The following is a 25,018-nucleotide window of genomic DNA, read 5'->3' as shown; positions in this document are numbered from 1 at the left end:
TTCATATACCTGACTGATAGGATTAAAAAAGCAGCCCCTCAAACTGAGATGCTGTGACATAGCTGATGTATGCATATATCAGTATAGGGGACATAAAGGGATTGAGAATGTTTGTGTCGGGTGTTGAGGAGAACCAAGTGGTCATGTAAGATGTCTCCTGTACTAGAAGTAGGCTGAAATTCTTCCTGTTCTACAAATGAAGCAATCCTTAAGGGGGAAACAAATAAAATTAAATCCACTTAATTCTTGGGGACTCTTTTGCATCTGTCAGCATCCTGGAAAAACTGCTGTTTGCCAGGACCCTTCTTTGGTCAGCCAAAATTTGTTCTCCCTTCTCACAGCAGCTGGTCATTCAAACTGTACAGTGATGTTTGTTTGTAAATAGAAGTATGTCATTACTGTATCTTAACAACAGAGGCTGACATTTACTTCGGGAACCAGTGTGGTTTTCTGGTTTAGTTGCATATTTTGATGTAAGCCAAAGGAAAGAGTTTACTTAAAGCTAAGCAGACTAGAAAACATTTACGTGAAAGCCTGGAAAGATTTCTTAGTGATGCAGTTGAAAGCAGGACTATTTCCACTGCACTGTAATAAGACTGGAGCATTCTTTCCTTTTGTACATATTTGTGTGAAAAAAGAGTGTTGGAGAGCATGTGGAGCACAAGATGAATGCAGAAGGATTTGCTTTCTGGTGTGCTGAGGCTAAGCAAATATGCAGACAGTCTTATTTTGCTGACGGCCTTGCCATTGAGACGTCCAATTTTAAAGAGACTTTCTGTAAAATAGATGAGCCACAGTGTCCAGTCTTTCACAATTGCATGGGAAAAGAAGAAGTAATCCAGAAGGCTTCCAAAGCAGAAGTATTTGATATGTACGGAAAAAGAGGATCTGTTGCCAAAGACTCTTGTATCACAGTCTCTGCAAACTGGTAGTTCTGGGAGTGAGTAGCTTTGCTATGTTTTTTGTATGAAAGTAGTTTTCCCCTTTAAAGATGAAGATATAAAGAGAAGTTGTGCTGGCCTTGCAAAATACAAATGGAAGTTTGCTGAGTTGGAAGGTCATTGCATGGGCAGCTCCCAGAGTCCATGGAAGGGTCACCACTCTGTCTGATGTTGGGTTGCAGGCTCTGGTGAAGTTGGCAGCGTTGACACTAACAAAATGAAAGACATCCTGCCCCCTTCCCCTATTTTTTTTCCCCTCTCTCCCTCTCTCTCTCTCTCTCTGTCCACCTAGTACTACTCTCCCTTTTCCTGCTCTGGAGCTTTGACCCTTCCATCCTGTCAGGTTTCCCATTACTGCTTGCATGTAGCTTACCTCAATGTAAAGCAACATGGACAGGAGATACAAGCATTCCTCTTGCAATATACTTGCAAATACACCCTTGGTTTGAAGAGTTGAGCCAGTTGGCATGTGTGTTACTGAAAGGCAGCTGAGAGGGGGAGCAGGTAGGAACCTGAGCGGGTGCAGTGCTCCAAAGCTGAGGCTGTACATTCTCTTCTTGAACTGAGGTGTTGGACCTTGAACCTTTTTTCTTTCAGCTGCCTGGGATTATTTCTGTTGTTAAACTTCTGTATGTGGAGTCAGGCTGTGTAATAACTGAGATGAAGGCCTAATCCCTCTCTCTCCAAGGCAACCAGACAGTTCAGAAATTAAGGAATTCTGGCAGTTGGATACTTGTTGTGTGACATGGGCATTATTGCTAGTTTATGCTGTGATGCCAGTGTGTAAAAGCAGTGTGTTTGGAGGGGGTTTAGAAATGTAGCAAATGAAATATACAAAATACACAATTTTGCATTGCTATGAGGCGGAAGTCAGCTGTGTCACATAGAGGATAATGCTGTGAGACAGTTCTGCAGTGATACTGGAGTTCCTTTGTGCAGCAAGTCCCTTCAGAAAAGAAACTGTAGCAAAAATCTGAATGACAGAGCTAATGGTTGGGCAATATGTTGGAAAAATTTTTACAAATACTGGATTTCTTTGAAGCGTGTCCAGAATTATTCAGAAATGGTTCTGCCTTATGTGCTAGACAGTGTACAACCATGTCAACTTTCTGTGTAAATGTCAGACAAATTAAGATGGCTTTGGAAGAATCTGAATATGAAAGGGCAGGATATTTAACTGTAAATAGAAGGCTTAGGGAAATGTCTTCATGGGCAACAAAATGAATCTATATTTGTGCTGTGGCTTCGTGTCAAATTCAGGAATTTAGTAGGACTATTTGGACACGCTTTTAGCAGTGCTCAGTGTTTAATTATAAACAGCAAAGGTACATGGCAATGAATTGTCTTCTTGAAGATACTGAAGAAATCTAAGTTTGTTTAATCTTTGTATTTACCTTCAGTGCATTTTTACATTTAAAAGACCCTAAACTTCCAACATGCCTTAGCACAGTGGCACTGTTGTTCTCTGTTCTTTGTGATTTTCCTCCACTTGCATTTGAATTTTGTGGGGTGCAGCATGTTCATTTTCTTGCAGTACAAGCTGTAGAGACACTGAACTGGGCAAAAATCCTTGGTTTCAATATTATAAAATGGTTCATTCCTGCTGATGTTGGAGAAGAGGGTTGAACTCAAGGCACATGGGTATTTCAGTCTACGTGGGTGTGAGATAGGACCATTGATGATTTTTTTCTTTCTTTTTGTGTCTACATTGCCAACTCTGAGAAGGCCTGAAACCCTCTGGTATCACAGATGGCAGTGGCCTCTTGGTTGACTCCAGGAGGTGGCCAAGCACTAAAGAAGGTTCTCAGGCTGTGCTGGGCCATGTGGACAAGGTTGCACCAGTGTAAATGGCTGAAATGCCACAGTTCCTGTGCTGATACATGAGAGGGGTTACAATGCAGCTCCTTTTTTTTCTTAGCTATGTTAACTGTTCAAAATGAATAAAAATAGGAAAAGCATCCTGGATTTTTTTATCAGTAAATTCTTTAAATTGATACACACAGGACAGGTCTATTTATCTCAAAGGGGCATCTTCTTAATAGCAGGTTTTTTCTGACTAAAGCTATGAAGGCGTGAGATTTTCAGTACTATCAGAATGGCCTTTGTCATCATTTCTCCTGATTTCAGTTGCAGCTGAGTAGTCTGACAGCACTTTGTCCAGCTTGGTCTCTGATTTTAGAGCTAACTATCTACATTTTTTCCACATATATTTAATAGTTTATTTGTGTTAATCACTTTCTACAACGGTAGAAATGGTAGGTTTGTACCATTTGCAATATTGTATTACTGGCTTGATTTAAAGAAATGCTTACCAAATGGATGTAGTTGGTAAAGATTGCAGGAAATCAAAGATGCAAGGTACTGTAGCATTTTTTAAGTTGATTGAAACTTGTGTTGATTGAAAATTGTGTTGAACAATTTTTGGTTCTCAGAAAACTTTGTGTCCTTGTTTCTTTCTGTTTAAATATGAATACATGTGATACCTAGCAAAGCTTTTTTATAATTTGGAATCAGTTTAAAATGAAGGAGAACCCTGGTTTTCATTTAATGCCTGAATTTACATTGTGATACCTTTTGCATACCTGATATTTTTCAACTTCATGGTCTGGAGCAGATGGTAACATCATTTATTTGTCACTTTACTAAGTGTTACTCTCATTCCAGGAATGCAATTGCTTGACTTTTGGGAAGAGATGAACAGAGTCATTTCAGATTCTGAGTTGATGTCTGGTATTCCCTACTCATCTGCAGTACCAGGGCTGATACAGTATCTCCAGAGCATCACCAAACTTGTAATATCAGTGCTGTCAGTGACTGCAGGTGCTGACATCCAGAGCTGTGGTTCAGCTGCTGCAAGGAGAATGGCCAAGCCCTCACTGTCAGTAGCTCATCTCCTGCACTGTGAGTTCCATGAGGTGCGTCTGCTGGCATTGGAAGCAATACTGCTGTGGCTGAAACAAAGAAATTCCAAGCAGATTGCAGAAGGAAGAGGAGGTGTATTGTGTTTACTCATTGATTTGGAAGACACTTTTCTCACAATGGCTCTGAAGGAAACCAATCCCCAGTGTTTTTGCAAGGTAAGAGGTGCTTTTTTATTGACATTTTGTATGTTTTCAGTAAATTATGTTTTTAATTTTTAGATTATACTTGTAATTTTCAAAAATATATTTCATATATATTTCATCTATATTTCATGTAATTCATATATGCATTATGCTTTTTAAATAATGGGTGAGTAATTGGGTTTTTTTTACACTGAACAGGAGCTGTGCAATAATTTTGTAACAGATGTTCTTGTGTAAAAGCAAGAACTTCCTCTCTCCTTTCTTAGAACTATCCAGAGGGAATTTTTGTGTTCTTGGAGTGGAGTTTAAGTCAGTGTTTTATTGATCTCAAATGTGCACATTCCTGTTGAGACTGTAAATTCTTTGTTTGTGAATTGTGTCTGCAGGTGCTGGAAATTCTTTATAATATGGATCTCAGAAATGTGCTTCCAAAGACCAAATGCTCTATAAAAATGAATCCAAATGAGCTCTTAACCTGGAGCTTAAACCTTGCAGATATCCCCAGCAGGTATGGTCTGTCATGCATGTTGAAATATTTTAAAAACTTTTAACACTGATCATTAATATATTGGTTTGGGACTGCCCTTTGATTTAAAAATCCGTGTTTCAGAAAAGTGAGTGTGGCTTATTTGAGTAAAGAGGGTTCTTGAGAATTTTTCAGAGAAGTTAGATGTGGATCTGAATTACTAAAAAGGCCCCCAGGTCATACTAGCACCCTGTAAATGTCCAGTAATACAGTTCATGAAGCACAAAGTTATTCTGGCTGTCCAGTGAGAGCCAGTGAGCATAGTTCTTCCTGCATGGTAATTGGGAAACACCCAGTTTAATGTAGAATTAGCAATTAGTATTAATGATCCAACCATACACTCGTTTGCTGTGAATCTGCCATCCCCCCTATCCTGGTTTATGGGCAGATGGTTTGTAGAAAGAATGACAGATCTCATTTAACTTGTTGGACTGTCAGAAATGGTTAATCCTAATCCTTAGGGTTTGCACTCCTTACACAGACTGTAAAGCCAGCAGAAAGCACTCAAAAGCTGGAGCCAGTTTGTAGTTCCTACTGAGTTAGAAGCCGTGTCCATCTATCCATAGTAGAGTGGACAAACAGGGTTACAGTGTCCATGCTCTAAGGGTATGACATCCTGTTTCTGATAGCTTTTTAAGCCATGTAAACATTGCAGTCCAGTGTTACCAATGTCGAGGGTAAAGAGTTTAGAATAGCATTTTATAGCTGTGCACATTTGCTGCTGACTTGCACTAAGTTGTTCAAATGATGGGGAGTGGTCATTTCTGGGATGAAGTAAGATACTGGTGGTAAATAACACTGGCTGGTGCTGTTAGAGGGAAATGGCTGAAATAGCTGGCCTTACTGCTCAGGTGTTGTCATTCCCCATGGTGGGAACAGGCTTCAGAAGCCACAGTGCCAAGAGCCATGTCCTTAGATCCTGCTAGGCAGCAGGGAAGCTTGGAAGCTGGCAGTAGGCATATTCTGCACTAGAAGCATTTCTAGCAGCTGTAGAAGATATTCCTGCAGCTAAACACCAGCTTGAAGAGATGCTTTTGTTTACAATTTAAAATAATGTCTGGGTTATTTGACTTGGGTTCCATTTTCAAATGTGTTCTTCTATGAGAAGTATGTAAATAGAAAATAAACATGAGAGAAGTGAAAGTAAGGGCATGTTTCATTTGCATATCAGCTGAGAACTTAGCTAACATCTACATCTCTAATGTAAAAGCTCCAAGTGCTCAGCTTGAAAAATACCTGTTGGTGATAATCAGAAATAATTAAGAGCTGGCTGGTTTCTTGTAGAGATGAAATGATGGCAGAAATAGCTGTTTTTCTGATATGTCCTTTGTTTTGTTTTCTCAGCCCTGAACGTCAAACCATAGCTCTCAAATTTGCCTCCAAATTGATTATCCACCTTTTGCAGACCCATCAGCAGGTAAGGGAAATGGAGCTGATTAACAGTTTTGTAAATCTGCAGGTTTTGGTGATTGAAGCAGTAGTGTGGCTTCTTTTAGATCCACTCCCCAAGCTTGTGTTTTCTTGTGTCCTTGCATCATTTTTGATATTATGTCTTCCTCTCTGAATATGCTGCCATGTTCTGAAATGAAACAGCTAGGAATATCACCTCAGTATATCCCTCTCAGAGTCATTTCAAATACATATGTAAATATTTCTGATGGAGTAATTTCAGCTTCTGAGCCCATCCAAAATGGTCACTGTAGTGTGGAAAGGGAAATGCCTGTGGTGTTTAATGCTTGTTCTGAATCCAGCCCATTTACTGAAGTGCAACTTTTTTGTGGTTTCTTGATTTTTGGAGAGCCCACAGGAGAGCATGTCGGGTGGGAAGGCACAAAGCTAGAGCCGTGGTTGGGTGCAGTTCCCAGCCGGCTCAGATTTCTTTTGATTTTAAATTGTCAGTCTATGATACGTATGTGTAGGGCAGAGCAAAGGCAGCTTTAGTGCTGGACATTCTTAAAAGTCTTTTCAAAGACACAAAAGCCACTTAGTGGATATTTTAAAACAAACAAAACTCTCATGATCCGTTTTAAAAGGAAGATTTTTTTTTTCCTTACATAGCTGTTATTTTTCACAGAATGAGCAGCAGAATGGATTCATATTGTATGCTAATAACCACGTCTTATTATAAAAAAATATAAAATCAGATTTGCACGTAAGAATTGAGGAACATGAATTATGATGTTAAATCTTTTTGTTAAAGGAAAGGCATAGTGTGAGGACTTAAGTATAACATAACAGAGGAATTAATGAAAAATGCTGTAACAATCTTAACTAGAAATACTAAAACAACTTTCTCTAATAAGCATATAAATCCTGGCAGATCTAAGATATACCTACAGAGAGAGCTTTTGGCTTTGGGAAAGACCAGGTACATCAGTTTTCCATCTAAATTCTTTCTTTGGGCTTGCATTCAGTATTTACATCTGTGGAAAGGATTTTCTCTTCCATAAGGTAAAAGTTAAGTTCTGTCTTTCTAGATATTCCTTCCGTGTGTCTGCTTGAAATTTGAGTCATTTTAACATCTTGAGAGATTTTTATGTTTTGTTTTCACCTGTTACAGAATCTGTAGGACACACTCTGGCTCTGTCCCTTTGTGCAGTGCAGGTACATGGCCCTGTACCAGGCAGAATGAGGCAGAGTATCATGAGGTTTCATCGATTCCTCAGTTAATGAGGTGGATTGAGAACTGGCTGAATGGCACATCCCAGAGGGTTGTAAGCAGTGTCACAGGGCCTAGTTGATCTGTCACTAGTGGTGCCCTCAAGGTTCAATACTGGGCCCAGTATTGTTTAACTTATTCATCAGTGACTCAGTGAAGGGCCAGACCCCTGCTCAGCAAGTTCAGTGACAACACAAAGCTGGGAGCAGTGGCTGATACCCCAGAGGCTGTGCAGCCCTTCAGAAGGGCCTCAGCAGGCTGGAGAGATGGGCAGAGAGGAACTGTCTGAAATTCAGCAAAGGACCAGCATATTTGTCTTTGGCTTGCATGTTTAGAAGAACTGAGGACACAAAGATATTCTTTGACTTGTGTGGTCATTGGTGAGTCTGGTGTGAAGGGACAGAGCAAGAGACTTGCCTGTGAATACTGCTCTGACTAAAAGAAAATCTCCTAACTTCTAAATGGTCATGTGGGATTCACAACTTTGAAAAAACCCAGCATTTACTAATGAGCAGTATCCCTTTGGCAGGCCATAGTTCACTGTGATGGTAAGAGGTAACACCAGCTTGTACAGCATACTTCTCATGTGTTCTGTGCCTTCAGATTTCAGAAGAAATCTTGAAAAAATGGGTTCAGCTGATAGTGTATTTTTGTGGAGATGAGCAAGAGACAGAGATGCTGCTAGCAGCTGCTGAAGTTCTTAAAAGTATAACATCATTCCTTCTGATCAGTGAGAAGCTCATCCTTGGTAAGTAGCTTGAACAGTAATTTTCTGGATCTTTTTTGATGAAATCCATTAATACATGATTTCATATGTATTGTATGTGTACACACAGTCAAAACAGAATTACATCAAACGGGGTTATTTGAAAATTTTAATAGGATTTAATTACTAAGCATAGAGATTTATTTAAATTCTGGTAGAAAGGACACGTGCACAGCCTCTTGCAGTAGCTCGGCAGAAGGGGCACATGAGATGTTGTTATGTCTCCAGGTCACTATACATTGCTGTACAGAATTATGGGCTTGCAGTTGTTCACTGACTTGAATCTTTCTGTAATACTCTACTGGTGATGGGGGCATACTTTATGCTGGGAGTGTAACAAAGCTGTGCTGGCTGGATGTTGAAATTAAGGGCTTCCGTCTAGAAATGAGAGTCATGTTCTACTATAAGAATGATTAATAATTGGATCACATTATATCCCCCAGGTATAATGATTTTTTTTTTAAGTTAACATTAGATTGTCTCTTTAGAAAACAAAGAAAGAAAGAGAACAAATATAACCTACACAGCCTTATTCAACAGTTTAGTGACTGAGAGGCAAAGCTAAACTTTGGTTTGGAAACTCTGGTTTGTTCTGGAGAATAGATGGGGTTTTTCTTTTAGCTCCCCCCCCCGACTTCATTGAATAGATAATGGGGGATTTTGTGACTAAAGGGCCAGGAAATATGCAAGAATAGGTAGTAATAGATGATAAAAAAATTATTTTGCATCCTGAACAGGACAGACAGCTTTAGATAGTTTTAACTCCATGATACCTTGATACTCCATGATTCCAGTGTAGTTATAGAAATGTTTTTGGTTTAAGTAGCTTAAGTTCATCCATGTGGACTGGATACAAATATGTCTTACACAAGAAGAACAGTATATTTCTTAACCTGTAGATAGTGGTTTTGTGAAAAATCAGCTATTATTATGAGATGTGCCTTTTAAGAGGTACTGGTAACATTTAACAGAGCTAAATCTGTTATATGAGGTAGACATTGCACTATTAAGTTTTCATAGTATCAGCTCTGGAAATCTTGACCTCCACCATGTAGATAAAGCTCTTCATAGGACAGACATCATTACCATTTTATGTCAAATGAAGACAGGGGAGGTATTGGAGTGAAAAAGTCCCAAATGCTGTGCTTCTCATCTGTTGTTATTTGGATGTGGTCCATAGATGATGGACAACAGTTTCCTCTTTGATCTTGTCAAAACAGTTGCTGATTTCCATGCTTTCCAGTCAGGCAGATGTGGTCTGAAATAAAAAATAGCAGCAGTTTGTATCCTGTATAAAATCCTAACAAAACAAATGAAAACAGACAAGTAAAAATAAATGCTCCCCAGACAGCCCAGAAAATAGACCCCCAAGGTCTATTTGGTGGGCAAACCATCCCAGTTAGCTCTTTGCTCTGAGAATTGATGCAGGGGAAGAAAGATGCAGAGCTGACCCTCCATAGTACCTAGAATTGTGAGTCTGGGGGTCTTTACGCCTGTGAAGCTGTCAGTACTGCAGTGTTCAGCAAATCAAGGGCATGGTCTGGTGATTAGTTGTAGCGATATAAACCCAGAATAATTTCCTTAAAGGGCTTCTGTGCATGTAAACAGCTTTGACTTCTATGCCACCTTCTGCATCAGCTTGCTTGACCACATACAGTAAAAAGTAGAAGTTAAAGGAAACTGTGGTTATGTGAAATGCAGTTGTAGTCATTCCCAGGAGCTTCCATTATTATGTTCATAAGAGGAAGAGGGTGAATGCCAGTCTGTATGTTCTGGTTGACCCCATCATCTTTCCATCAAGCTGCTTGAGGGTTCAGAAAAAGTCTTTCCATTTGCAGACTTCCACTGCTTCTGGAGATAGAGTAGGAACTTGTCTAGATGGGAAATCTGGCAATTGAATCTATAAGGGAATAATTATTCTTCCCTAGCTGTACCAGTATAACATTATTGAGTGTGTCATGCTAGGAAAAAAAGCCACTTCTTTCTGAAATAATTATACTTCATGCCATTGCCACATAGGGAAGTTACAGGTAATACAGGAATGCTTCTTGTGCCTGTGTAGTAAAGCCTTGAGCAATTTACTTTGGCCAAGCAGTAAAATACAGTTGTCTGGCTAGCCTTGTAATACAAATCTCTGATAGACCTGCTGAAAACATGGTAGAAGAAAGCCAGCAATGAAACACAGCTCTTGTGTTGTCTGTAGTCACCAGAAAGTAATATCTAACAGCTGGCTGCATCTAAAAGTGAATTTCTAGTAGATTCCTTTAATCAGGATGTTCAACAAGACCTGAAAAGTCAGCTGAAAAATACCCCAGCAAACCTAGGAGTACAGCCTTGTGATTTGAGCTAGTCATCTGTGGTGTGGCATGAAATGGCACGAGGCTTTGCAAGGGGAGTATGGCTTGTGAGGTGTGAATTGCCACTGGGGTGGTGTGTGCTGTCTGCCTGCTTGGCCATTACCAGCTGAGCACCTCCCTCTTGGCAGCTCTCTCTGGTTAGTGTTAGCTGTGTACATGTAATTACCTCATGGATTAAACTTGTTTCCAACAGACAGTGGGTGTAAGGCTGGCAGGGCATACTGGTGAGTGCTGGGTTCAGGTGGATGTGGGAGAAGGAGGTGATGGGTAGATCCCTGAGAGGTGAGGTCTTTTGCTGTTTCCAGCAGGGAATGGCATTTGTGTCCAGCACTACTGGCAGTGTCTGAAGAAAACTTGGTTTGGCAGCCTCTGCTCCAGGCAGATTGCAACAGCAAATTCATGATCAGAGTGCATTGGTCAATTTTTGATGTTGCCAAACAGGAATTCTGCACAGAATTTTTGATGTTGCCAAACAGGAATTCTACACTCCCAGAAACTATAGGAAATGGAGAGCATTCACGACTAAAGTTGAACCCCAATAGAGAGGCCCATTCTCTTATCTGTAGCCCACTGTTTAAACCAAGCTGAGTCTGCCACCTAGATAAGGTTCACACATGCTGAAAATACGTTGATCATATTGCCAGTCTTTTTCCCAGTGGTTTGCCAATGACTTTCATGTGTTGTGTTTAGGTGTGGAAACAGAGCTCTCTAACTTCTTTGAATGCATATAAGAAACAGACTCTAAATTTTCTCCACAAATAAATATAGGACTATCTGATACCCTTGGTCTGTGGAAATGTGTGATTCTACTGCTGCAGAATGAAGATTTGGTAGTAAGGGATGCTGCTGCTGAAGTGATACAAGTGGCACTGTCTGAAAAAAAGAGCAATGAAGGAACAGGTATGTTAACTTTATTTTTAAATATTATTGAATGTTTGGGAGGCAAAAGTATTTCTTTCTCATCAAAAATGTCTTGCTAACTGTAAAGTGCTCCATCCATCTCCTACATACACGTACCATAAAAGATAACAGCAAGTTTGACGCCCACCATGCTTTATTATTTTGCTTTTACTGTTCTTGGTATATAATTTGCATATGGTTACATAGAGATGTAAAAAAGACAACAGCAGTACTCAGCTTTATGGTTCGTGCTGTGATGAGTCAACATTCACATAATTTCAGAGTTTGAAAGTTCTTTAATACCAGCTCAGGTCTAATATAATGCAGTGCAAGACATTCCTTGAATCCCACATTGTTATAAGAGCCTAATCACAGAGAGACAGGAATCTAGGAAACACTGTTCAACTCATTGATTCATTATTAGACTTTGAAATCCATTTAGATCCAGATCAACAAAGACAATTCTCAGCATAACCCACAATGTGCTTTTGAGGATGTGGGCCTTTTTGTCTGCTTGCCCTAGTTTACTCAACCCTATTAATTTAAAAATAGCCACAAAACTTGAGTAGGCTTAGCTAATTAATGTGCTTCACTTTGAGAGTCTTTGCTGACACATTCTTCCATGTGTTGTGAATAAATTAGAATGTACTACCATGTTCACCTCTCTCTGGTGATCCCTGGTCTGTGCTACTCAGTAATGCCCGTACCAACTTGTCTGCAGTCAGTTCAAATTAAGTCAGCCCTCTCCATGTGAACTTACTCTAGGCTGGAGATACAGCAGCTCTGTGGTTTAAAAAAAAATAAGCAAAGGCAGTAAAATTATGTTTTCTACTATTGTAGATAGAAGAAGGCAGGAATATGCTCATGTGGCAAGTGTGGTTTTGAGCTGGCGCTGTTCAGGCGCAGTGCTGGGGGGTAGAAGAAGGTAAAAGGAGGGATATAGAATGGACAGCTTTTGTCTTCCTGTTAAATCCCACAGCTCTGATTCCAGCACTGGCATCACAGCTCTGACAGTTTCTCTTGTCCCAGCTACAGCTCTCTTGAGTATTGAGGGGCTCTGTGTGCGTGTGCCTCAGGTCGCCAGTGCTGGCCTTTGGGGGCATCCTCAAGTGTCTCAAGGTCGTAGTTTCTTTGGGAATAATACAGTGCTGGGTTGTCTCTCTGAGTCCTTGTATCTTCTGCTTTCTCCCTTGTTCTATCCTGGTGCCAAGGGATATTTTCCTGTAATTGGATGAGAGCTCTGTCCTGCTAATTAATACTAAGGTCACATCAGTGCTTGCTCTTATAACTTACCTCTTGGTAAAGCTGAAGCGACCTTAATTGAGAAAATAAAATAAGAATTGTTTTTTATTTGCTATGTTCCTAATTAGGATGGGGACCCCACTCCCCAAACTTCTGTTAACCCCTTAGTTACACTTAGCTGTGCCTTCCTGTTTTTTCACTTAAACTTCTTGCAATGAAATGTGTCTGTCTTCTGTTACTGAAAAAGAATGCTGCATTTGAAAAGAGATAATTCAGTTTCTTTTCATGTCCATTTTTCATCATTGTTCCTTCCTGTGATCTTTTTTCCTTGCTAAACTCCTTTCACTTTTTGTGTTTTGCTTTCTAGCTTTTGGGGGGAGCGGTTTTGCCCTTGTGGTTTTTATTTATAACCAGATTAAAATTACCTTAGCTTTGTACGTTGTTTGTTTACTTCCATTTACCCCCTTTCTTTTCATGTGCATGTGAGAGTATGCAGTATGTGTGGGTCTGTGGTTTAGATATTTCATAGATCACCAGTGCTCTTTGTCCTGGGAATTTTTAAATTACATTCAAATATCTGCTTATTTTTTCTCAAGTTTTCATACCATGAAAGTCTGATTTTTCATCACAGCACTGACTTTAAAATAACTAAACCCATAGAGTGAAATTCATTAGAAGCTGTGAAACAGCTCTCTTTAAAATTCTTACTTTATAATAAATTACTGGATGTCCTAAATTAACTGACTTTTCATTTCCATTTATGATGATAAATTAGTATTGTGGCCCAGCAGTTTTATCATGAGATCGAAAAGATGAGTTGACATCAGAAAGAGGAATGGATGTTTAGAAACCTGTTTTATACATTTTGTAATTGTTTCACTTTTATATCATTACCATTACTGCTAGCTAACACGAGAGAGTAAAGAGACTATTATAATTTCAGCTTCATTTGTGCATCAAAAGTGTTGTGTCCTAGTAGCCATTTTATTTCCAGAAATACTGCACTGTAGGATTAGATTATGCTGTATTTCACCTTTTACTGCTGTTAATTCACCATACAGAGAGCAGGAATGCTGCTCACAAAATTCAAGCACTGGGCTTGCCAGAAATTTTGGCACTAGCATCTTCATATCCACTCCTCACAAAATCCTCTCTTCTCACTGTGTACCCAGCATGTAAGGGAGGAGGAGGCTGTAGCTGCCTGCAGAAGAACTGCATTTATTGTGACTTAGGGAATCAGTGCCATCAGTGCTTCATTAAACTGAGATCCAGAAGAATCTGTGACTATAGCCTGACAACTGCCCCTGCCCTTCCTGCGTGATACAGGTTGGCATCTTGTTTTCCCATGGAAGAACAGAGTAAGAAGGGTTATGTACTTGTCTGTTACAGTTGGACCAAGGCTGAATTAGTATCTTGTTCAGCAGAGCAAGGTGAAGTTGGACTGGTGTTAACAATAACAAAGTTATTTGCATAGACTGTTCAGAGAGTTGTCGTAGCATGTTTTTTTCTTTACATGTGTGTTGCTGAATAACAGCACAAATGTGTTGCAGTATGAAACTGTCAAATAATAGGTATTTTCATGTTATTTGTAGATAGTGAAACTGGAGGCAAATGATCCTGTATTAGTGTGGTTTCACTTCCAGTAACAGCTCCTATCTTGTGTAATTCTTTGAAATGCTATGTGAGCTCCTGGAGGAGAATATGAACTTGGTTTCTTGTTGCTCCCTCTTGGCTTTTGGTGAGGGCAAACCCCCCAATCTCCTCAGGTAACTAATCCATGCAGCTTTGGATCACTCAGATTATGAAAGCAGTAAGCTTGTGGAGCCAGAAATGCGTGGCAACACGTGATACAAGAACCCTGTGAAAATTGCAGCCCCCGTTTTTGTTTGGAAGGAGAAAAGCTCAAAAGGCCAGATGCTGAGACACCGCAGGGCTCCTGTCCTCACTCTACCCTACTATTCGCCTCCCCAAGAAAAACCCTACAAGCTCTACTATTTTCTTCTAGAAGGCAAGGACTTCTACTGTTACCAGTACAGTTCACTTTTTAGATTTATTTTATTCATACAGAGAAGCTTGTTTTAATTTTTTAGTACGTGCAAAAGCTCATGTTTAGGAGGGGAAGCTGCTGAAGTTAGCTGATGGCAGTCATTTTCTGAGCAGAGCAGGTCAAACAGAATCCTGTCTCACCAGAAAGGAGAAAAGCTTCTGTTTTCCTTGCTAAAAATACCAATTTAGCAGGTAGTTAAGGTTTTCCTAATAACTTGAACAATATAAACCCCATCTGTAACTCAAGGTATTGTGTGTACACTTTGTTGTTGTTTCCTCATGCATTGAGGTGTAAACCTCTGGGGGATTGTTTTATTCCTTTTAGTATGAGGGAGGGTACAGGAAGTATTGTGTTCAGTGTAAAGGTAGAATAGTTGCTTTGAAATCTAATTAAATTAGTGACCCATGGCTGTGTAAAGTCTAGACCTATTCACAGCAGCATTTTTTATACAAGAGGGTTACTCCTTACAAGAAAGATGATTTAAGTTCGGGAAACAAGAGTGCTTTTTCCCTACTGGTGATTGCTTTACTAAATATCCTGAAAAATTCAAGTAACTGTGCTAGAACAAAAACTGTATTTATTGGTGTAATTTTCCTCTATGGCTTTTTTTTTTAATCTAGAGAAGTATTATGTGAAGTAAGGTGATGAGTTTGTTAGTATTAGAGGAGTTTGACTAAAACTGTTTTTCTGCCGTTATAGCCAAGCCAATCAAATTCTATAAAATTCTGTATTAAAAAGTACCTTTAGTCAGCTTAACCTTTATGTTGGTAAATTACCAAATTAACTTTAAATGAGTTTAAGAGCATTTTTAGTGTCATCAGTGTTAGCACCAATTTAGCTGATTTTTAAAATTGAACTGAATTAAGCTTAGATGAGCAATTAGATTTGCAAACTTGAGGAAATTTTCTGAAAGTGCCTGAATGATTTAGCAGCCTAGATACTCTTCTGGAATATAATTGAGGACTTCAGGAACTTTCTGCTACTTTTATTGTGAAATAGCAGTTTTGTACAGAGATGAGCAAGTTAGTTCCTGGGCTGAGCTGTGTGGCTGCAGCAGAGCTTGTGCAGCCCAGGGCAGGTAAATGGCCCTCTCTGAGCACCACCATCACTGGGTGCAGTGTGAGCATCTTTGAAAATCAGTCTAATGTTGTTATTGCTATTTGTCTTAGGTTTTGAGTAATTCTGAGCATGATGTAGTTTATTTTAATCCACTGGCTAAAATTTCAGGTATATTATCTCTGTTCCTTTGATTCCCATTTCACATGCTTAGGAAATAAGCAATAGCTGATAACTCCTGTGCCAGGAGTTTCCAAACAAAAGGCAATGCAAAGTTCTCTTTTCTTCTCTTGATGATTGTTCCCTTCCTGATAAATTCTACTTTTTATCTTCAGGGAAAATCATCAGTGAAAATGACAAATGTCCTGGTTGTTTTGATTTACCAGCAAGGGAAAAAAAAATGTTATTAGCTGGCTGGTTTAAAGAAGCCAGTTCCACCTTCTGAAGGGCATTCTGTTGGGAAGGGGATGGCATTATGGAGCAGACTGAGTTGAGGTTCTTGTGGAAGTCTTCATTGCTGGGTGTTTACCTGTGTTTTGGTGGCCCACACTATTTCAGATTTATCTTACTGTATCAGGCATGTAGGAGCATTTTAACAACTTTCATTTTGTTTATTGGCCAGAGAGTATAAATATGTGTAAAGGGAGAAGTTTAAATATGCTGCTTGGGCTGGTGGTGAGGGAAGAAAAAATATCATTTAATTAGATGGAAGCACTAAAACATTTTCAAGGTGTCTCTGAATTCTCCTCTAGACTTAGACTTCAGACCTAACCATCTGACTGGGTAGGACCTTTCTTTTTGTGAACCATGCTGTCACCTTGGCATGGAGAAAAGCAAAGCTGCTTGTTGCTTGCACCTCAGTTTTCTTCTTCACACATCATTAGTGTAAAAATCAAGGTAAATTCAAACCAGACTTCTTCATGAACCTAGAGTAGGTGTGGCTGCCATGAATGTGTGTGGAAGAAGGTTTATGTGTGGGTTTTTTTTTTTTTGGCAGAGTGATGGTGTAAATATGCCTTAGCAGAGGTAGGGAAGGTTAAGGGACAGTCAGACTAGCTGTATTAACATTTGAAAGAAACAAGGGGAGAAGGAATCCTGCTCAGATTTATATTTCTTGTTCCTATCCTCTAAAAATCTTTCTCGGTGAACCTCAAGCTGTGCAGAAGGTTTCATACGTATGTGCCCTAAGAAGATCTAGTAAATCACTTGAGTAAGAGGTAATGCAGCCTGTGTGATGTTAATGTAGCACAATGGTCTGGCAGTCATCATCAACACCACAGGTGATATCAGCAAATGATGGGTGACTGGCATGATCCCAAAACTTGTACCCAAAATGTCCTTTACAACTAGTCCATGAAGCATTTCAGGACAAGTGGCTCAGATTTCATCTACTCCAGTTGCTAGTGAAACAGCTATGAGTAACTGCTGGGCAAACCTGAAATGCTAAATGGACATTGGTAGTGTTTAAATGCTAAAAATACCATTGACATTGGTGGTGTTTAGCTGCACAGTAAAAGCATCCCACCTATTGCATGGGAAACACTAAAGAAAGGTATTTTACTTTATTCATTGCTTCATTTGCTTGTTGGCATTTAAAACTGTTTTCAAACTATTCATTAAAATAAGTGCCAAGTTTGTCCATAGCAAAAGGAGCTCTTCTTCCACATGTTTGTCATTGGGTAAATGCATGAAATAGATTTCTTAAAGCTTTAGTTCATGAGCATGTCAAGTTAACCCCCCTCTCCCCAGGCCTGTTTACTTGCAAATGCTCAGTCTGTGCTGTGGGATTGGAGATGGAGAATACCTAGAGGTTAGAAGCTGTCCACCACTGCTGTGTGCAGTATGCACGTTTTAAGTTGCTGTGTCTCTGTTGATGAAATCTAAAGGAGAGATGCCAGCAAACTGTTCAGAACTCTCCTTTTCATGTCACTAGTGTGGTCATCCTCTTGCCAAACTAGGGGACAGATTCACCACCTTTTGCTCTACTTCCGTGCTGGTGTAGCCTTCCAGTGAGGCAAGTGGGAGGACCGTGGTGAATAAAACAGATGTCAGGTTACTCTGATCCTGGACAAAGATTAGTGCGTAGGGTTCTACTTTTCTCATGCACTGGGTGATTGCCCTGGTGTTCAGGTTAGGCTAATAGGCCTCTGAGGCCCCAGACAGCTCCTTCAGTTGTGGCTCTTAAAACCAGTTCTGGCAGCTGCCTGGCTTTGAGGAATAAGTGGTAATTGCCCAGACATAAACTAGGGAATTGCATGCATGCAGACTGGTTTAAGGATGCATTAGCTGGCAAGATCATAGATGTAAGATTTCCTTTGCTTGATTTAAGTCAGACTTGTGCATTTTCTTCTCTATTCTGACGTTTGATTTTCCTCTGTTTAGAGGTTTGATGGAGGGGTTACAAAAAGCACAGAGTCAGAACCTGGCTGTGGAAGAGCTTGCTGACTCTGCTGCCTGGAGCTCTTCCACTAGCCAGCCTGAGAGTGGAGTGGTTGGTAGTGCTGTGGGTGGGTGGCTACAGCTGCATACAGAAGACTGAACCACTTTCGTTCTAGACCCATGACTTGCTGTGATGCAGCTGCTATGGTGTGGAAAGTTAAGAGCTTTCCACAAATGGATGAATTTCAGGTCTTTCTTAATGCCCTGGGTAGGTAAAAACAGCCTTTTGGAAAGACCATTTTAAATGCACTTATTGCCACCGATGATTTTCAAGCTGCCTTGAGAATTGCTTATAATTTTGGAATCTGTTGGTCAGAAAAATCTCCCAGACAGATCTTGTGATATGCCACGGGTGCTTGGGCACAGTCCAGAAGTTCTCACAGTGTTGTCTGGGTTACTAATGGAAAACTGCTAATCATATTAGCCAAAATATGTTTATGTTCCATGTACTGGGGACAATTGGAAGGAAGGTTAATGAAATTTTTTTCTGGAATCAGCTCAAGGATTTCTTCCGCTTTGTGAGTATTCTTGATAACTGCATTCTGGTAACGAAATAAATGTGCAGCTCACTAAACAGAAATTCTAAGCCTTCTATGAAAGAGGAGTCTTTTGAGCTGAATGTTAGCATTTAAATGGAAGGCATTTATCCAAATGGCCTTTAAGCAGTAGAAAGCAGAATAGACATAGACAAGACCCATCCAGGCAGAAAAGAGTATGAAAAAGATGCAGTACAGTCAAACGCAGAAAAAAAATCACAGCAAAGCAGAGCTGTTCCTGTTGCAGAATGATTTTCTACAAATTTAAGTTTATTTTCAAAAAGTTGTATATGGAATCTGTGTGATGCCCTGTTACAAGTAATACTTCATGAGGTCTCAGAGGAGAGAGAGGTGTAAAGTAGTGGCAACAGTTTACGCGTTCTATTCAAACACGGTGTAGGACTTTGTATTCAGAGACACTGTAAGGTGATGACATCTCTTCAGTTCCATTAGATAAGGCCTGTTGAGGACAGGGGGAAGGTCACACAGCTGTGTGTGTATTCTGGGAATGCTCTGACGTGGGCCCTGGCGCGGGAGGCAGCGGCTGCTGCCCAGAATGACCAGAACACTCTGCAGGGTGAAGTGCACTACATGTCACTGAAAAGTAGCATAAACCATGGAAGGGAACATCACTGATAGACACCATTAAGCTGTCTGTAATTGTAGGATCATAAGTAGATAGGGTTCAAACAGAAAAGGGACAACATTCTTCTTAAAATGTTCAGTGTTGAACCTTCTGCTTAAGGTACCCTGACTCTGGCTGCATCATTTTATCCTTTCCAAGCTTTTAATGGTTGATAGTTCCTTCATGGAGAAAGATTTATGTGGAGACACAAATGTGTAATGATGACCATTTAAATCTTGGCAAACTAAATAAGTGGCAAATACCTGTGCTATTTGACTACCTGGTGACTATGATGACCTTACATTTAGGAAGTTTGTTCCAGAGAGCAAAATGACACGTGGTAGAGATTATGAAACACTTACTGTGGCTAGAAGCTGTAATTAGGGTTTTTTTTACATCTTCTTTAATTCTAAGAAGGTAACAATTACATGTCAGTTGCAAGGATGAAAGAATTGAGGTCTAGGAGTGTAAATGAATTCATCTGGTCTTTTTGCTAGAATAAATGCAGGGCTGTTTCAGGAGCAGATTTGACCTATAGCCTAGTTGTGTTGTATTTTTATTCTAATAGGTATATTTTGTGTCTTTGTAATAGTATTTCTGTTATGTGTGGCATTCTACTTTTACATCCTTAAAGTATCTCCTGTTGTTATGAAAACTTCTGGAAGATTGGGAAATAATTACGTCTTAAAATTGCATATGTAGGAAGATTGTTTCCTGGTTTAATGGTGACTCTTGAATAGTGGTGTTTAGCTCTTTTCCTTAGATACAGAGGAAGAGTTGACTGAAAATATGGCTTAAATATTTTTGTTCAGAAAACTCTCTGGTGATTACTTTTGGGCTCAGGGACCCATCACTGCATTTGCTGACTGCCTTTTTTATTTTTTTCCTTCTGATGCCAGTGTAGAGTAAGGCTGTTAGCCACAGCTTACCTCCCAAACTTGGGAGTTTTTGCGTGTGAGTAAAATATTAATGAAGAAGCATTGACTTGAAGCCAAAGTGAATACACACCCTCCTGCAGATTTTTATGAAACTTCCTAAGCTTAGGAAGCCAGGTTGTCTGATAAAAGTGTAAAAGCCTTGTGTCTGTTAGCTCAACAAGTGTGTGCCCTTTTGATACAAGCAAAATAGCACCGCTGTTGATCATCTTCTGCTTTGAAAGCATTGCACTTTATTTCTAAGAGATAAATATGGTATTTTAGTTTAAAAAATAATTGCTTTTTACTCCTGATTAATTATAGAAAAAGTAAGCATCAGTCTTAATTATCTTCATTGAAAAAGTAATTTTGCAAACCAGGCCAGTAAACTGTGCGAAATCAGCCTCTGCAGAAGTAAACAAAAACTGAAGGACTGATCATATTCTTCTGAATAGAGCTATTTTGTGCTTTCTCTAAACAAGCTGGAAGTGCAGAAGAGTCAGTGCTTGGGAGCAAATGTACTCTGCTCCACAAGAGCATGACAGAATGTCAGGGAAGGCCAGGGGAAAAGAAACTGTACTATTCACCCTACATTGGCTAGTTTTTACAGCTAAGTCAGGAAGAGTTGTGGGGGTTTGTTGGTTTGGTTTCTTGTTTGGTTTGTGTAGCTGGCATTCTGCATTGCTAATTGTGGGCATGCTGAGAATCAAGAAAAATGTTAACCTCTTAAATAGTATCTAGACTTGTGAAGTATTATTTTAACAGATTTATTTAGAGACGTAATTGAAGTTCTGTGACATGGCATTTGCAAGACCCAGCCTGTAGTCTCTATGACATTTTGCTATTGTATTCAGCTCTTGTTACACCAAGGATCAAATGTTTTATTTAAATAAATTGACTCCAATTTCATTAGTTAAAAAAAACTGAAATGAAACTTGCACTTAAAAGGTTGTAGCTTGTTCTTTATCTGTAAAAATGAAGTCTGGGCACAAATTGTGTTATTTGGCTGACCAGTTGCTGCAGTTCTTTTATTAATACTGCTTCTTCTGTTTTACTGGTACTCTGAAAGGGTAAAGATGTCCCAAGAAGTTTCGTTTTGAAAAAACAATGGCTACCTGAGTAATCGATGTAGGGGACAGGTACTATTAAAAAGTAATTTTTAAAGCTAGATTATGTTGAAAAGTAGCCGAGCAACAATAGAAAAGAAATCCTGTTGCTTCAAGAATTGCTCATTGGTTAGGAGTTGAGAAAAGGGAATAAGGGAAGGAAGAACACTGGAGGAATTAAGGGGAGTTGCATACAAATTAAAATAATTTCATTTTATAAGGAGCTCACCTTCTCAGAGCATCCACCTAGGGGGTTAGACATAGTTAGAAACTGGGATATGGAAGTTGGTGGTAGCTTTTTGATCCTTTGTTGCCTGGCATAGGTGAAAGCTGGAACAAATAGGGTGCTATTCTAACTGTGACTGTGCACAAGAGGGCTTTAGTTACCCACAGCCTGTGACCATCCTGCTCCTCCTCAGATTGCTTAAGATGCAGGAGTCCAGATGGATATGGACCAGCATCTCTGATATTTTTGGTATCCTGAATATGAACTTCCCACACAGTGCAGTTGAGTACTGCATGCTAGAAGTTCTGAAGGGAAGGACTTGGGAGAGCCCTGGGCAGGCAAATCCATACACACATGGAGTTCTTCATAACAGCTGAGCTGGAATGCCTGCTCAGATCCCAGAGGTGTTTCAGTATGAATGAGGAGATGATCCATTCCTGCCTGCAAGCTGATTTTTATACACAGAATTTCATTTGTGTGTTTGTGGGTGGGAGTGAGGTAGAGGATATAAATACCTTTGCAAACTAACCTAAACCACCACCTTGTTTTCACGTAAGTCAGCACTGAGAATTTTTAATGACCAAGATAGTTCCTACCTGTGCCGGAGTCAAAGCGGCACCTTAGAATGAAAGTTGTTTTTATTATATTACTGATTTCCTGTGCCACAGCCTTCCCACTGACTTGGTTACTTTAATTCCTGGTGTGTTGGAGGCGGGGTGGGGGGAAGCAGTTGTGGGACACAATGGGCTCTTACTTCAAAACCTGAGATGTGTAAAACTCAATGTCGCTTTTTTTTCTGTAATCAGTTCCAAATGAGCGCTTACAAGGGGAACTCGGAACTGGCTTGGTTGAACAAATTGATTTCTCATGCTTGAGAAAGTAAAGTTAAACATCCTTGGGAAGCCTAGAAATTTAAATTTTGACAACTAGACTTTTTATAAAAAGGGCTTTTGATTTATTAGATTTAGAGCAAGACTGTTGAAATCACCTTGAGGAGCAGAATTATTTATGGCAGCTGCTTGCAGTACCAGTGTAATGACACTTTGGCATGTTTTTAATTTTGTTCCTTCACATGCTCTGTGCTGTGTTAATGATCACCTTGTCATGGGGGCAGGGGAAAACAGTTTTATAAATAATTCCCACTGGTAAGATGAAAGTGTTAACAGAAATACTTTAGTGAAGGTCTTGATTAACTTACACACTTGGCTTGATCACAGTGAAGCTTAGACTTACAATATCTTGTTACCAGGGCTAATAAAACCCATTCATTTTTTCATGTACTGTGTTAATTACCCTTCTACTTTCCCTCATGGGCAGACACGCAGAGACTGATGTCATGTTGGTGTTGAAGACTGAAGTTACACTTTCAGGCTTCTCCTTGCTGTACTTACAAGTTCCTACCCAAACACAACCAACCTTCCCTAATTCCAGAACCCGTATATTGTAATACTACAAACTAGACCTTCACGACTGTAGATTAGGTGCTCTGTTTAACCTGCTTGTACTATAAACAGCAGAAGAAAGATCTTCTAAGTATTTTTTTTTTATTTCCTCATACTTACTGAAAGCTTGTTTAATGTACATGCGTTAGGAAGCACAACTAAAATTTTGATTTCCAGAGTATCTTTCTTCTTTAATTCAAATTCCCCAAATGTAAATATTCCAGTAAATCACCATTTTGCAATACAGTATATTGACATACCATATTCCATCACTGCCACCTCTCAGAAACATCAGGAAAACAGGCATGTGCCATGCTCTCTGAAGCTTATAGCAATAAGATCACATGAACTGTGTTAGTGAAGGGCCTTTTAGAAAAGACGTTCCCAATATTGATTTCCATCCCCTAAAGCAACCTTGTTGGGGGTTGGACTAGATGATCTCCAGAGGTCCCTTCCAGCCGTAAGGATTCTGTGAAAGCAATGTGTGTTGGGTAAATCAATTTAATTAGGCAAGATCATACTCAGATGGGCAATAGTCTTTAAGGTTATATACCAAAATACAGATGATTTGATACTTTGGAGTCAGTGACTTCATGCTCCCCTAATACAAGGTTGGCAAAGACCTTGGAGTTCAAATACAACGGGTATAGGGAGAGCTTAGGGATAAAAGGATCTCAGGGTGAAGTAGTACTTCTATATACACAAACTGAATTATTTTCTAGGCTGGTCTGTAGAACTCAACAGTGGTTTCATTTCAAATTCATAGAAGGAGTAGAGGCAGTACAGGCAGCCCTTGCTTGTTAACTGCCTTTTTTTGCAATGTATTTTGGTTTTTAGCATGATCATCTGCATGCCGCTGTGAAAGGCTGTCAGAGGGTAGAGGTAAATTCTCCAAATTAGGGGATTTTACTTGATTCTCACAGTTAGTGATTAAGGCTCACCTAGAGCCATCCATGGCAAGGTGAAGTAGTATGTGGTCTTTCCTGAAGGAAACTCATTTGAAATATGCAGAAGGAAAAATAAGATGTTAAAGACAGGAAGAGTCTTCATGTTAAAGACACATTGCAGTCACAATGTGGACTGTAACTTCAAATGGCATTATTAAGTAAAAAAGAAAGAAAGTTCCTTGAGCAGTGAAGTGAAGGAAGCTTGGGTTTGGTGGGGTTTTTTCATGGATTTGTTTCTCAGGTAAGTGAATTTTCTCATGTCTGATGACTAAAGTTTTATCCTTTCAAAAGGCATGACAGCAGTAGGGTCTCTTTTCTTTACCCAGCTGGCTATTGCATAGAAACAAGACCTAATGTTTCAGATTCCCTTATCCTTTTTTGTCAAACTGTATTGAAACTGGGTCACAAGTTGTGGTGGGAAACACATACACAAAAGTATGCCTCCTGATTTCCTTATTTTGTTTAAAAATGGGGAAAAAAATCCATTTGATGTTGTTTATTCTTTCAGATTGCCAGTCTGATTGAATGAAATACACTAGAGCTGTGACTCTTTTCTGTGCACTGAGTGCTTCCTTCCTCTCTACGTGCCCTCACATTTCATCCTCTGTGGTTCCTTCACCTTTTCAACAGATCTTGAATTGACCTCTGTAAACTTACAGCCTTCTGCTTTTCTGTCTCATTTGTCTCTTTGTAATTCGTTTTGTAAATTTAATTGTGTGAACTGAATATTTTTATAAGGAGGGTTGATGTGCTGTTGTTATTAGGGTTGCCTAACACTCATTACAAAATCCTGGTTTTCAACTATTTGTGTTAATCTTTACTAGTTGGTTCTGAGATTTTTCTGTGCTGTATTTTTTTGTAAACTTTAATTATTTGGGGTTTGTTACTGTAGATGTGATTCTGCATAGGAAATTAGGAGAAAATACTACATTTACACAGGCTATGAAAAAGATTGAAGGCCTTTTCTTTGAATGCTGTTACACATATATGCTTTGGATATGCAGGATATTTTTGGTAAAATATGTACAAATTTGACTGAGAAATAGGACTATAAAATGCCATACTTTTCATATAGATAAATATATATATATACACATATTCAGTAGAGACTGGAAGGAGCCTAAAAGCTAACACCACCAAACATTTTTGTGTTCACTAAGCAGCTTAAATTTCTCTGCTCCTGAAATGCTTACCTGCATTCTGAGCAGGGCTACTGAGGATGCT

General features: G+C 39.5%; 1 protein-coding gene across 4 annotated transcripts in view; it reads left to right on the top strand.

Moving 5' to 3' along the window:
- The window catches only part of THADA (THADA armadillo repeat containing), a 220,053-nt gene that overhangs the window by 181,070 nt on the left and 13,965 nt on the right, over nt 1-25,018 (top strand). For all 4 annotated transcript variants that reach the window (XM_042051827.1, XM_042051828.1, XM_042051829.1 and 1 more), the window contains 5 exons: nt 3,606-4,018; nt 4,393-4,514; nt 5,877-5,949; nt 7,795-7,939; nt 11,083-11,214. In XM_042051827.1, coding sequence (XP_041907761.1) covers nt 3,606-4,018; nt 4,393-4,514; nt 5,877-5,949; nt 7,795-7,939; nt 11,083-11,214 — 885 coding nt within the window. The remainder of the gene's footprint in view (nt 1-3,605; nt 4,019-4,392; nt 4,515-5,876; nt 5,950-7,794; nt 7,940-11,082; nt 11,215-25,018) is intronic.

This window comes from Corvus kubaryi, unplaced genomic scaffold (genome assembly GCF_017639235.1).
Source record: "Corvus kubaryi isolate FWS band 111438036 unplaced genomic scaffold, C.kubaryi_AGA036_p1.0 76, whole genome shotgun sequence".
Classification (NCBI taxonomy): Eukaryota; Metazoa; Chordata; class Aves; order Passeriformes; family Corvidae; genus Corvus; species Corvus kubaryi.
The sequence above is the reverse complement of the archived record's forward strand: the minus strand, read 5'-3'. Positions and strand labels throughout refer to the sequence as shown.